The 14,457-nt window shown below is 44.3% G+C and overlaps 1 protein-coding gene across 1 annotated transcript in view; it reads right to left on the minus strand.

The window, feature by feature from the left end:
- Positions 1-1,728: 1,728 nt before the first annotated feature.
- mybpc2a (myosin binding protein Ca) overlaps positions 1,729-14,457 on the minus strand; it is a 42,132-nt gene continuing 29,403 nt past the window's right edge. The window contains exons 14-30 of the mRNA XM_030789777.1: positions 14,169-14,329; positions 13,514-13,679; positions 13,167-13,273; positions 13,003-13,032; positions 12,721-12,863; positions 11,742-11,901; positions 11,518-11,622; positions 6,247-6,435; positions 5,943-6,077; positions 5,458-5,625; positions 4,865-4,953; positions 4,123-4,318; positions 3,026-3,165; positions 2,538-2,697; positions 2,301-2,437; positions 1,898-2,084; positions 1,729-1,760 (exon numbers count right to left, since the gene is read on the minus strand). Coding sequence (XP_030645637.1) covers positions 1,729-1,760; positions 1,898-2,084; positions 2,301-2,437; positions 2,538-2,697; positions 3,026-3,165; positions 4,123-4,318; positions 4,865-4,953; positions 5,458-5,625; positions 5,943-6,077; positions 6,247-6,435; positions 11,518-11,622; positions 11,742-11,901; positions 12,721-12,863; positions 13,003-13,032; positions 13,167-13,273; positions 13,514-13,679; positions 14,169-14,329 — 2,305 coding nt within the window. The remainder of the gene's footprint in view (positions 1,761-1,897; positions 2,085-2,300; positions 2,438-2,537; positions 2,698-3,025; positions 3,166-4,122; positions 4,319-4,864; positions 4,954-5,457; positions 5,626-5,942; positions 6,078-6,246; positions 6,436-11,517; positions 11,623-11,741; positions 11,902-12,720; positions 12,864-13,002; positions 13,033-13,166; positions 13,274-13,513; positions 13,680-14,168; positions 14,330-14,457) is intronic.

Genomic DNA, 14,457 nt, shown 5'->3' on the forward strand with positions numbered 1-14,457 from the left:
ATTGGACCTTACGACTGCGTGATTGAGATCCCAAACTCATTTTATCGCAGCTTCATAGTCTGAAACAAATTACCGCAACAATTACCTAACCGCTGCTCAGTTGTGTAAAGCAATAATCAATGTTTTATATTCTTTTAAGCAACGCTCTGTATTTCTGTTGCATGTCCTAGCTGAAAAGCAGTAATGTAACTTTTGATCGACAGTTGCGCCATCTGGTGGTCAGGATTAAATACGACTGTCCATTAAACGCTCTCAACGCCAGTTTTCAATTATAAGCAACAAATCTGACTGGCGACTTTTGGGCTCTCTTGAAATTGTGTGAAGTTTTGCTTGGTTCACGTATGTCTTTCCATAAGTAATTACCGCTGCGGACCGAGTGGGACTATTAAACACGGAGGTAAGTTCCGATAGGCTACTGTCTGACTTCGCTCTTCTGAGCCATGAAAATGTCCAGCAGCCGGTTGCGCCTGGTTGCACTGGAGGGACCTGCTGCAGTCAGTTAAGGCTTAATTCAGAGTGCCAGCTTTAAGCCTCTCGCGCCGCCATTCTCCCAGCGGAGTCGGCGCTGTGTTTGTTTTGCGGGTGTGTAAATTAGCTGTAATTCGTTTGCTCAGTAATGACGTGGGAGAGAGCTAATTAGGGCAGTGTTGATGGGTGCGTTAATTAGTCTCTAGTGTGTTATGCTAATGAGACCCTGATTTTGTGCGCGTGCGTTTATGTGCGGTTTAGGTTCTAGTGGGATTGTCTGGGCTCGTGTCACCATAAGGACATAAATATGATATGTTGCGGACCTGGTGGTTTGATTTATTAGTCTCCACCTGGGATGACATTCTTTTTTATTTAAGGTTTACACACATTACTCAAGTTTGCCATATAAAATGTTTAACTTCTGGGACAGTAAGAGCACATTGTCAGACTGTACTGTTGTGTAGCCCGATGACTAACCCTAGCACAGAGTCCCTGTGGTGTTCTACAGGGCAGAGTAAACCTGCTCAAGTCTCAGTCTAACTGGGAAAAGCTGAGCTTGTTCAGTTTCTTTGCGTTCCTGGAATGGAGGTTTCATCACACATGTGTAGAACATGTATGCAGCTACAGGTGGTTCTTCTGATCCCAGAAAACAAATATACTCTGTATTCCGTCTTTTCAGTGTGAGTGACCACAGACGGGTCAGCAGAGGGCTGAGGGAGCAGAGGGCTGAGGGAGCAGAGGGCTGAGGGAGCAGAGGGCTGAGGGAGAACTCGCAGAATCATAGAGGTGTTATTGTTAGAACAAAAGCTGCCACAATATTTCACTGTTTAGGGTTAAAGTTGTGGTGAAACAGACATCAGTGGGAAGTGTGTGTGTGTGTGTGTGTGTGTGTGTGTGTGTGTGTGTGTGTATTTATGGTATTTGGATTATGTTTTGGTATAGGATAATGGTCTAAGCTGGATAAAGACACATGATCTTGTTTGAACTTGGCCCTATATGAGATGGCTGATACACACAGCCAGTAAAACCTTCCTATGCCTACAGGAACAGAACTACATTCATAAATTCATGAGCCTAGTTTTTATGCTGCTTTAGAGCAGATTCATTGATTGATAAAGGAAAAAATCAGATTTAGCAGAAGTTTATTTTGAACATGTACATTTGAATAACTTCTTTCATTTGAAAAATGTCTTTCATTTGAAAAACATCTTTCTCTTCTTTTTTTTTTCTTGTAAAGATTTCTCTGGTGCCATGTCATGATCATTTCTTGACTTCCTCTTTATCTGTTAGGACTGATGGAAAAAGAGAAGAAGAAAGAAGAGAAATGAGGAAAGGAGAAGAGAAAATAAAAGTGAAGGGAAAATGTGGGTATGACAGACGAGAGCTATGCAGTGACTTGTCCAAAGGATTATGGGATATGTAGTCTTACCTCGGACCTCCAGCTTGCATTCCACCTCATCCTCTCCTAGCTCATTGATGGCCTTGCAGGTGTATTTCCCCCCATCAAACAAACTAGGCTTACGGATGTTCAGAGTCAAAACACCTTGATTATTCTGCATGAGAAACTTTGGGTCTTCCCCAATGATCATCTTATTCTTCATCCAAATAATCTTGGGCTAAACAGAGAAAGAGAGAGAGAATTAATGCGATACTATTGGTTAATAACCACAGTTAGTTAATGTACCATTAGTTCACTGTCACCTTTTTGAATGTGGACAAATTATAAACCTATTCACACTCACATACACTTGAACACTCAGACACACACATACACAAGTGCACAGACGCACACAAATACACACATGAGTGTATTTACACAAACGCACATTTACCTTGGGGTAACCACGGACAGAACAGCTGATGGCTGCAGGGTAGCCAGCGATAACACACCTGTCCACAAGAGGTGTAGTAAACTTAGGAGAATGACACATGTCTTTCTCCTTAAAGGGCTTGGGGTCATACTTCAGACCTGGAGAGAGAGAGATCAGAGAGGGAGAGTGCACAGTAGAGAAGGAGGTGTGGTGATGGTGCATGAGCATCAGTGTCGTAGCTGTTGTCTGCAGTGGTACCTGTTTTGTCAATGACCGCCGTGTTCTTGCTGAGACCAGCCTCATCACTCAGGCCACAGATGTTTTCACTAAACACACGGAAGGTATACTCGTTCCCCATCACCAGGTCTGACACCGTACAGCTTGGCCTACGGTTGTGTTCATAGACTGTAAACCACTCCTAAAGGGAGGGACAGAGAAGACTACAATGGGAACGTGTCCTTGTGGGCTATGTTGTATTTGTTTTGTGCTGTAGCACAGTGTTTCTCAATCCTGCTTCTGGGGGACCCCTGCTCTGCTGTAGCAAATGCATGTGTGTGATTTCTGTCCTGTAGTGAATGTGTGTGTTTGATTCCTGGTCTGTGGTAAATGAGTGTGTGTGTTTTCTATGCTGTAGTGAATGTGTGTGTGTGTGTGTGTGTGTGTGTGTGTGTGTGTGTGTGTGTGTGTGTGTGTGTGAGATGATGTGTATAAAGCCTGTCTGTGTGTGGGACTGCGTTGTGTCTGACCTTGGTCTTTAGATCAGCCTTCTGGATGGTGTAGCCACTGATCTCAGTATTGCCGTTGTCTTTGGGTGGTTTCCACTCCAGGGCAGCATTGAACCCCCACACATCAGTGACCAGGACATTTACAGGTGGACCAGGCTTCTCTGTTGGTGTGTGTGTGTGTGTGTGTGTATGTGGTGTGTGTGTGTGAGAGAGAAGAGGAGAGGAGAGAAGAGAAGAGAAGAGAAGAGAAGAGAAGAGAAGAGAAGAGAAGAGAAAGAAATGAGACAGTTCACTTTATACCTAAATATAGATGCCGTCCTTGTTTCAGTGCAGTGATAGAAAGAGAGGGAGCAAAGTGATATGTGTGTGTGTGTGTGTGTGTGTGTGAGACAGAGAGGGAGAGAGAGAGAGAGAGAGAGAGAGGCTGTGCGGCAGGGCTGGTCTGGCATTAATCCTGGACTGGATCCTGAGATGCTGGCAGCGTGCTGGGACTAAATGCCTGTCTTACTCAGGCAAAGGCTTTCTGCTCTCTCATTAGCTCACCTCCCAGTGGGAACATGGAGCGAGTGTCTCCAAATCCCATCATAATCCAACTCTACACTGGGAATAATCCCAATGACACCCTGCCACATAATCCTCACAGCTACGCTGGCCTAAGACATCGCTGAGTTCAGCCACATGTGCTTAAGAAGCATCTTGCTGCAGCCGAACAGATGAAAGTTCAGCACATGAAGAAGGATATGTGCTGATATAAAAATGATCCTTTCTTTAAGTTGTGTCATTCTGGAGTGCTGAACTATGCAGTGTGGATGTAGTAAACTTCCAGGAATCTTACAGAGTTAAGACTGTAGAGAGAAGACTGTCTACATGTTGCCTGATGGTTCTGCCAAGATCTAAGAGGGTGAAAAATGTGAGGATATGGGCCAGGATCTCATCTGGAAAAATGGCCCTCAGTGTTAAGGCATCTCAGGCATTGTGGAAACTACAGGTGGTTCTGGAAGAGTCTAAACATATTCAATACTACACCTTTCTCCTCCAAATCTGAGGGAATGCTAGACCAAATAGACCCACTCAAAGCAAAAAGGTCCTTCTCAAATGATCACCATGGAAACACTGACCGACAATCTGGATTTCGATGGTAGCTTTATCCTCCATGTTCTCAATCTGCACAATCAGTGTGTAATGGCCGGAGTGCTGTCTCTCTGCCTGGCGAATGAATAGGATGGTGTCAACCTCACTAGTGCGAATGTTGACCAGCCCAGGGTCCAGAGGTTTGTCATCCTTATACCAGTTCACAACAGGGCGTGGCTTCCCCTGAGAGAAGGAGAGATGAGAGACAGTGATTATGCCTAAGGGCAGATTACATAGACCCACTCACGGCACTTCCCACATTAAGCCCAGGCTGGGGACAGAGGTGAAGAGACCAGAACGCAGTGTAGGTCACAGTAGTGTGGATGCTGTCATCCCAACATCCAGACTCAGACCTTGAAGTGTATCTGTCTACACAATATACATGTATGTACTGAAGTCATGAAAAACATTCAGATCATCATGCAAACAACACAGTGAACACAGTGAAGACCAAACATTGTCATCAAACCCCTGAATTTGAGCATCTAAGACCAGGCTAATATGTATTTTTGAAAGACTACTACATTTACTGTCAAATGTAAGTTCATGGTCTCATTGTACAAAAGCACACTTTGTGATCAAGACCAGGTTTATAAGCCTGAACAGAGTGAATGTTTGAGAGCTGAAATGGAAAAGCACATTTTTGAAAGATGAAATGGGAGAAGGGAATGTTTGAGAGATGAAATGGGAAAGGGAATGTTTGAGAGATGACATGGGAAAGCTGCAGACCTGGAATGGGATGACAAGGTTGACCTTCTCTCCGACCATCTTTATAAACTTGGTTCTCAGCTGGCGCGGCAGACGGATCTTAGGGCGCTCTAAGTGAGGGATGAGGAGAGAGAGAGAGGGAGAGAGAGAGAGGGGGGGAGAGAGAGAGAGAGGGGGGAGAGAGAGAGAGAGAGAGAGAGAGAGAGAGAGAGAGAGGGGGAGAGAGAGAGAGAGAGAGAGGGAGAGAGAGAGAGAGAGAGAGAGAGAGGGGGGAGAGAGAGAGAGAGAGGGGGAGAGAGAGAGAGAGGGAGAGGGGGAGAGAGAAGTTGTGAGAGAGGGACAGATACAGAGGAAGAGTAAATGTGTGTGACTGAGTGTGAACTAAGAGGTGTGAGTGCGTTTATGGAGATGTGCGAGTCTGTGTTGGTTTCTGCAAATGAATTTGCTTTAAAAGAGTGTGTATATGTCTATATATGTTTGTGTAGCACACTTCCACTCATGAGTCTCTGTGTGTGTGTGTGTGTGTGTCCGTGTGTGTGTTAGAGAGAGAGAGAGAGGGATTGTGAACATACAGAGAACCACCATAATGAGAACAGCAGACAGGACTCTCTCACCCATAATCTCTCGGATTGTCACAGCTTGCTGAAGGACAGCCGGGGGGCTGCGACCTGCAATATTCACGGCCGTCACCCTGAACACCATCTTCTCCCCCACCGGTAGACCTCTCACCCGGTAGCTGTTGTTTTCTATGGGTTCCTGATTGGCCTGCACCCACTCATTTCCTGCCATGTGGGACAATGGGCGGGAAGGGTAACGGTGAGTAAATGTAAAAAAAAACAGACAGTGAATTAGATTAAAAAAGAGGATGATATAAATAATTAGAAAACTTTCAACAGAGAGACTGGACTGCTCAAATGATTGATGGTTTCTAAAACTTAAGCAGCAGTGAGAAAAACATCTGTCAACTGGTAAGTGACTAGTTCACTGAATACCAGTCAAACCTGTTAAATGTAGATTACATAATCCTCTAGGCTGTGACATGGAACTATACTGAATGGTCCCTGGGCTCAGTGTGAAGCAGTCATTATTTGGCCCTCACCTCCCTCCAGACAGTACTCAATGATATATCCGTCAATGCCACCGGCCCCTATCCTCTCGGGGGGGCGCCACTTCAGTGCACACGTGCTGTCTGTGACGTCCTCCACTGTGAGACGTGTGGGCTCACTCGTGGGGGCTGAGAGACAGAGAAACGATAAGAAGAGTCATGGATAGTGAAGACAGAGAGGTCAGATAAGTGTCTCAGGGTCCAGTAAGAACACACTGGCTGGTGCTTAGCGCTTGCTCTACTGATCGCTATCATGTGAACCCTGAGGTTGCATGAGAAGTCAAAGGTCGCGACCCACCGATGGGCATGAAAGGTTTGGAGCTGACACTGGGCTGGGAGATGCCAATCCCGTTCACGGCAAACACCCTCATCTCGTACAGCACCCCCTCTATCATCTTCTTGGCCTCGTAGGTGGTGGACTCGAAGATGTCAAAGTTCAGCTTTGTCCACCTGGATGAGCCTTTCTTCTTCCTCTCCATCAGATACCCTGGAAATGACATCACACTCATCACACCCAATAAACTGCTAGTCTTATAAACAGCTCAGTAAGCAAAACAAAAAATGCCACTTCTTTTTTTACGCAACAGAAACGGAACACAATTACAGTGTTCTGGAACTCGACCCTTGATTCCAAACCAGAATAACCAACTGTTTTTCATTCTAGTAAAGAAAACTCAGCTGACAGTCAAGTTACTTTGTGGTTCTTGCTCTGCCAGTCGGTTAATCAGACACCTCAACTCAGTGCACACCACGTCACGGGGAGTGTTCCCACACCACCTTGTATCACGAGAGGGGTCAACCTTAGTGTCGGCAACATTTTGACAGACAGCGGACTGGCTTTGTGCCTTTGTTGAGTTCTGTGCCTGTTCCTGACTGTTTCACCCTTTATTGTCTAGAGAATGCAAGAGATCCACACGTGGTTCCAGCTGGTGTTATTTCTGATTGCTGTGGAAACTCTTTGATATTTTCCAGGTGAACTATGAGCCCACAGAATATCCTGATGCAGGCCCAGTGCTCTCTGACCTCATCCTGGCCAAAGAGGACAAAGGTCAAGTGGAGGGTTGGTGAGGGTGCTGTTGAGGGCCGGGACGAGGAAGATGCAGATCACAATGACAGCCTTATGCTACCAAAGCTCTAGCTGTGGATATGCTCAGGAAAGAGGACTCGCTTTCTGCGGCTCATCTGTGTCCCCGCGTGTGCCAGGTGCACTGAGAAAAGGGAGGTGAACGGTGTGACAGATCCACATAAAAACAACGTGGAGCCATCGGCAGCATTTCATACCCCGGGCCAATGTCTGGCAGTCGGGACATTCTAGAGAGGTGACACAACTGCAGAGTAAGCATGTTGTGGGCGGAGCCTCCACTGAGCCTCACCTCGTTAAGAGTGAGACGCAAAGTGATTTTTGTCTCACCCCAGAGGCATGTTGTTAGTTTTGTTCAGCCTTAAACAACATACATTATTACCCTTTTATACTACCGTCAACAGACACCCTGGTGAAACCCTGGCTCTGTGCCCTAACTGTGCTTTTGGGTCTAAAGTACCTATGTCATATAGCAGTCCCATCTCACAACCATCCTAAATTTTATTCCTCTCCTTTCACTTCAGAGGAACGCCAGAGAATGTGCATTCTGTGTCTAATGGGCTCTTTGTGTGCTTGTGGACCAAGGACATCAGACATTATGGAGGTTATTTCCACTCTGAGGTTTGTCTCCTTATGGCCTCTCTGTGGAGGTTGTGACTGTGAGAATGTTTGCTGTGGTCTGTGAAGGCAGGACTCCTGTGAGAAGGTGGGGCTGGTGTAAATGGCAGCCCATTCTCACAGGTTAAAGATGTGTATGACATGGCTAAAAGAATGGTATAGATGAAATCTCTGTCCCTTAGTCATTGCTCTGTGTCTCACTCTTTCCTATTAAAGAATGGAGCTTATGCTAGATGATCAGGATGTTCTCATCTGTCCTCAGCCTGTGGTCGACATTAAATATAAGATGTTAATTCAGAGCCCTCTTCTAGGTCAGTAATAATGAGACCAACATCTCCACAAACCCTGGTTGGACAGGTTCAGGGCAGTACTGCCCAGTGGCTGGCTACACAAAGCATAAGAGCTTTTAGTATATATATGTATATATATATATATATATATATAGCTTGAGACTGTATTTATTCATAGTGCGGAAATTAACCGTTGTCAAGTACTGCCGACCGGCTTGCTACAACTTGGACAACAGATTCCGTCTGCTATCCGGAGGACAACCCAGAAGAGTTTTATTCCTTCTGCTGCGAGTCTAAAAGTTGCAGCTGTAACCAGAAATGCCTCCACTCACCACCTCTGACTGTGAGAGCTGGAACCGTCTCAGCCTTAAAGTGAAAGAGCTGGAAGGAAGAGTTTCCACTTTATATCAGATCTGAGAGGCCTCAGTCTCTGGCCTGATCCCTGCCCTGAGAAAAGGCACTGAACAGTTTAGCAGGATTATAAGTCTCTACACCTGGCTGCAGGCAGCCTGCACAGTGCACAATTTTGTATTTATTGATCATTTTAATCTCTTTTGGAACCACCCCTCCTTCTACGGCCGGGATCGTCTTCATCTCAGTGGTCTGGGTGCGTGTATTCTGGCAGAAAACATTTATTACTCTGTATTATACCTCTCCCACAAATGACTCACCAAAATACCCCCAGAACCAACAAAGAATCCACTGACCCAGCTCACTTCCCCTGTCTCACACAGCATTGCTGTCCCAAGCCCTATATATAGCCCATTAAAACTATCAACACTAATCAGGCCCAGACCTGTAAAGCTAAAAAGCACCACTGCTACTCCACACAATATAAGACATATTAAACGAGCCAGTCAAGAGTCTAATGTGCATCCTATTAAATGTGCCTTGATTAATGCAAGGTCACTATCAGGCAAAACCTTCATTTTAAATGACTACATTACCTCTAGTGGCTTAGATTTTTTTTTCTTAACCGAAACCCGGCTTTGTCCTGGTGAATTTAGTCAGCTGGCTGAAGTGTGCCCGCTAAACTTTGAATCACTTACCTCGCCTGGGGTCAGTCGTCATGGAGGGGGTCTGGCTGCAGATTTCAAAGATAAATTTAAATACAGTCCTATTCCCATGGGTGATTTGTCCAGTTTTGAAGCTCTTATGTTTAAAATAAATTGTGCCCCTCCCATACTCTGCCCTCTAATCTTTTTCCACCAAAAAGAAATTCAGTGTTTTTAACTCCTGTCTTCCATTGTTCTTGATTATGATAAATTCATTTTTGTTGGTGACTTTAATGTTCATATTGATGACAAATCACCTGGCTTTAGCATTTTTAAATATCACCAAATCTTATAACCTGGTTCAACACATTAAGGGCCCAACACACAGCCATGGCCACAGAGTAGACTTCGTGTTTACTCTGGGGCTAAATGTAAATAATCTTTCTGTCAGAGACCTTTGCGGTGTCAGATCATATGTGTATCTTGTTTGACACTGTGGTTCAGACTGCGGAGACTAATTACAAAAAAAAAGGTACATTTTCGTGTTTTTAATGAGCACACAGTGGGAACATTCATTCCCCTCTTTAATAGTGCCACAGATAATCTCACATATTATGCAGATACAAATGACCTCACAAATGCTTTTTACAAGCTGTGCCTGTCCACCCTGGGCAAGGTTGCACCTCTAAAAACGCAGCTAAAACCGACAATAAGAACGACGCCCTGGATAAACATTCGGACTCTTAAAAGAATGTGCAGGAGAACAGAAAGAGAATGGAAATCAAGTAGATTACAAGTGCACTATCAATCATTAAAAGATTTGTTACAACGTTACAATAATAAAGTAAAGGAGGCCCGAGGCCAGTACTTTTCTCTGTTAATCTCTGCTAATCAGCATAATCCCCGACCTTTTTATTCAAAACTATCAATCACCTTGTCAGTCCTCCACAAACAACTACAACTGCCTCGTCTCCAGCAGACTGTGAAAAGCTTCTTACTTTCTTTATTAATAAAATAAATAATATCAGAGCACCTATAACTCCTCCTGCAACATCTGTGGATATCCCCGGCCCTCACCTGGAATTATTGAACTGTTTCATTCCCATATCACTACAGGACCTTCTTGACACTGTGTCACATATGGGCATGTCATCATGCCCACTTTACCCTCTCCCTACTAATTCTGCTCACTATAATAAACAGCACCCTTTCCTCCGGATGTGTGCCTGACCTCTTTAAGATGGCATGTGTTCAGCTGCTTCTGAAACGGCCCACATTGGATCCGGCTGACATACAAAACTTTCAGCCTATTTCCAAGTTGTCATTTCTTTCAAAAATATTAGAGAGTGTAGTTTTGATGCAACTTCTAAAGGCACTCAGGAACAATAATATCTTTGAAAAATTCCAGAGTGGTTTTCAGAAATGACACAGCACGGAAACAGCTCTCCTTCATGTGACAAATGACTTATTACTGACTGCAGCTTCTGGTCACTGCTCTGTCTTAGTGCTGCTGGACTGAAGTGCAGCCTTCGACACCATAGAGCACAAAATTCTCATTGAGAGACTGAGGAAATGGGCAGGAATTGCAAAACAGAACATTTTTTGTTTCCATCCAGGAGTTTAAATCCTCAACAGCTAGCATCACTTGTGGACTGCCCCAAGGACCTATTCTGGGACCAATTTTATTCTCGCAGTACATGTTACCCCTTGGACACATTATTCGGCAACACAACATCTCATTCCACTGTTACGTGGATGATACACAGTTACACCTCTCATTTCAACCACATGAACTGAACAGTCTAACCACACTGCATTGCTGTTTATCCAGTGTCAAGGACATGATGGCAAAGAACTTCTTACAGTTTAATTGCAAAAAAACAGAGGTTTTGATCTTTGGTCCAGAGCATCACAAACTACAGATACAGTCCTCCCTTGGTCCACTTAGTGCCGATGTTTATGTCCGTGGGAAAGAACCCTGGGGGTGACTTTTGACAGCCACTTGTCCTTTGAGCAGCATAGCAGAGACATCAGCCAAGCTTGTTTTTACCAATTAAAAAACATCTCCAAGATAAGACTCAGGCTCAATTTTAATGACACAAAGCATGTATGACAAAGTCATACATGCTTTTATATCATCATACCTGGGCTACTGTAACTCTCTCCTCACCTACGTAAATGCCCACTCAGTCTCAAAGTTGCAGCATATCCAGAGTTTAGCAACCAGATTATTAACTAAATCTAGGAGGTCCTGTCATATCACCCCAGATTTAGCATCACTGCACTGGTTACCCATTAAGCTTAGAATACATTTTAAAATTGTATTAATTACCTACAAGGCCATCCATGGTCTGGCTCCGGAGTATATTAAAGAACTTCTAACCCCTTACAACCCAGCCAGGCCCCTAAGACCAGCCGATCAAAAACTTTTAACCGTTCCACTGACCAAACTGAAAACCGAGGGTGACCGTATGTGTTCGGTTACGGCCCCTCGTCTTTGGAGCAGCCCTCCCCTCAGTGTGAGATCGGCAGGTGGGCAGAGCGTCACGTGACCAGACAGGAGGTCACAGGTAGAGAACTGTTACCTTTCACTGGAGCACCTCCATCAAATTTGGGAGGATCCCATGTGATAGTAGCGGTGTCCTCTCCGACACCAGTGCACTTCACATTCTCAGGTGGATCAGGAACATCTGGGGATTGTCAGGACACATGGTCAGAGAAGAGACCCAGGATAACAGAAGAGTAAACAGAAGAGGATGATTACAGAGAAAAAGTGATTTGGAAAAAAAGAGAGGATGAAGTCACTCACCCACAATCTTAACCATAATCTCTGCTTTGTCTTCCCCGGCTGGGTTAGTGACAGTGATGTTGTAGAGTCCCTCGTCCGATCGCTCTGCGCCCTCGATGACGAAGCTACACAGAGTCTTCCTCAGCTCCACCCTGACCCGTCCCTCGCTGTTGGTTATTTCCTGTGAGAGTTGAAAATACATACAGCTCCTTTAACATATTATAGCAGTGTTTTATTATAGCAGTGTTTTACTCCAGCAGGTGTTTTATTACAGCAGTGTTTTATTATAGCAGTGTTTTATTACAGCAGTGTTTTATTATAGCAGTGTTTTATTACAGCAGTGTTTTACTCCAGCAGGTGTTTTATTATAGCAGGTGTTGTATTATAGCAGTGTTTTACTCCAGCAGGTGTTTTATTACAGCAGTGTTTTATTACAGCAGTGTTTTATTATAGCAGGTGTTTTATTATACCAGTGTTTTATTATAGCTGGTGTTGTATTATAGCAGTGTTTTACTCCAGCAGGTGTTTTATTATACCAGTGTTTTATTACAGCAGTGTTTTATTACAGCAGTGTTGTATTACAGCAGTGTTTTATTACAGCAGTGTTTTATTATAGCAGGTGTTGTATTATAGCAGTGTTTTATTACAGCAGTGTTTTATTATAGCAGTGTTTTATTACAGCAGTGTTTTATTATAGCAGTGTTTTATTATAGCAGTGTTTTATTATAGCAGTGTTTTATTATAGCAGGTGTTGTATTATAGCAGTGTTTTATTATAGCAGGTGTTTTATTGATATGTTATCTACCATGTAACCCATTTAAGACTCCTGATCCCTCTATTCATTATGACCAATTTTCCATGTGTGTTGTACTTATAACACCAAAGTCAGCTGGAGGGACACATTCATCCTGTGAGTAGCACAAGTGGAACAGTGTCTTTTCCTGTGAAGTGGTTATTTTCTGTGAGCAGTTGGAGTGGGAATGGGGACGTGAGTCCTTACTGTGTCTCCTTTCTTCCAGAGGACAGTGGGAGCTGGTTCTCCTGTGATCTCCACGTCCAGTCGCAGCTTGTTCCCAGCCACCACTATAATGGTGTTTTTGTTGACCATGCTTCCGGTGGTGTCCAGGTGGATCTTGGGAGGGTCTAGAAGATTGGGTAAGGAGAAGATTCAGGTTGTGTTGGTTAGGAAGCCACAAAGTAATGTTAAAGTAAATATGAGTATAAATATGATTGACGATATGAACGAGTGAATGAATGATGTGTCACACGGGGTCATACTTACCCTGACGAGGGACATAATCGATCTTGATCTCTGAGGGGAGACGAGAGGATGATGGTCAGTTTGGAACAAGCTAAATTATTCTCTCTGTTTCTCTTATTGTGTCTCTCTCTCATGCAAACGACCCCCCCCCCCTCTCTTTTGCTCTGTTTCTCTCCTTTTCTCACCCAGGAAGTTGAGTTTTGCTGACAAAGAGAGAGCGTATCCATCCGGGACAAAAGTGTAGTCTCCTGCATCCTCTGGCTTAACATCATCAATCGTGAGTTTGTGGATCCTGAATGACCGAATCCAAGTGTTACCAAGGCAACAAAAATCTCTATGACCTCAAATTTACCCACTCCAGACAAACCCTCATGCATAACAGTTTCCTTGGCAACAAAAAGCTCCATATTCCAACAACGGTATGTTGAAGTCGTTGGTGCAGTCTTTTGTATGAGTACAGATACCCTTCGATGGAAAATGCTTTTGGGGTTACATGGCCTGTTAAAGTTTGCCTGTCAGGAATCCAGGTTACCTGCCAACGTGGGTCATTTTGATACGATTGCTGGCGACAACCTCCACGCCATTCTTAAACCACTTGCCAGTCACCTTGTCATCAGACACCTCACATTTAAAGACAGCCTGTTCAGCAGCCTTCACAGTCAAATCAGCGATGCTCTGCAGAACCTCAAGTTCCTTATCTTAGTAGGCCAGAGAGAGAGAACAGGGGAAAGAAAAGGAGAGAGATAAAAAGAGATGGATAAAAGGGTAGATAGGGGTATGATAGGAATATGTAGAGATGAGCTGATAATCTAAAAGAAAGTGAAAAGAGAAAAGGTGAGAAACACACACATGACTTTTCCTTCAATAGTGCTTCCATACCATGTGGCTGGCTTACAGTCAAATCAGTACCATGTGGCTGGCTTACAGTCAAATCAGTACCATGTGGCTGGCTTACACTCAAATCAGCACCATGTGGCTGGCTTACAGTCAAATCAGTACCATGTGGCTGGCTTACACTCAAATCAGTACCATGTGGCTGGCTTACACTCAAATCAGTACCATGTGGCTGGCTTACACTCAAATCAGTACCATGTGGCTGGCTTACAGTCAAATCAGTACCATGTAGCTGGGTTACAGTCAAATCAAGTTGTCCTAACAGACACATGCCCTTTACTCAGGAAAACTACCTTCCACTTCCAACTCTGCCTTAGACTCCCCCCCATTGGTGAAGACTTGGTACATTCCGATGTCCTCCTTAGTTGCCTCATTGATGATGAGCCAGTGCTTCTTTCCATCCTTCTTAAAGCGGTACTTTCCATCTCGACTCAGCTCCACCCCATCCTTCATCCTGTGAGAGAGAGAGACGGAGAGAGAGAGAGGCAAATGAAGACATGACAGGGAGAAGTATGGGCAGAGAGAAACAAAATGTGAGAAAGAAATAAGATGCAGACAAACAGACAAAAAAGGCATAAGAAA

Source organism: Chanos chanos, chromosome 13, assembly GCF_902362185.1.
Source record: "Chanos chanos chromosome 13, fChaCha1.1, whole genome shotgun sequence".
Classification (NCBI taxonomy): domain Eukaryota; kingdom Metazoa; phylum Chordata; class Actinopteri; order Gonorynchiformes; family Chanidae; genus Chanos; species Chanos chanos.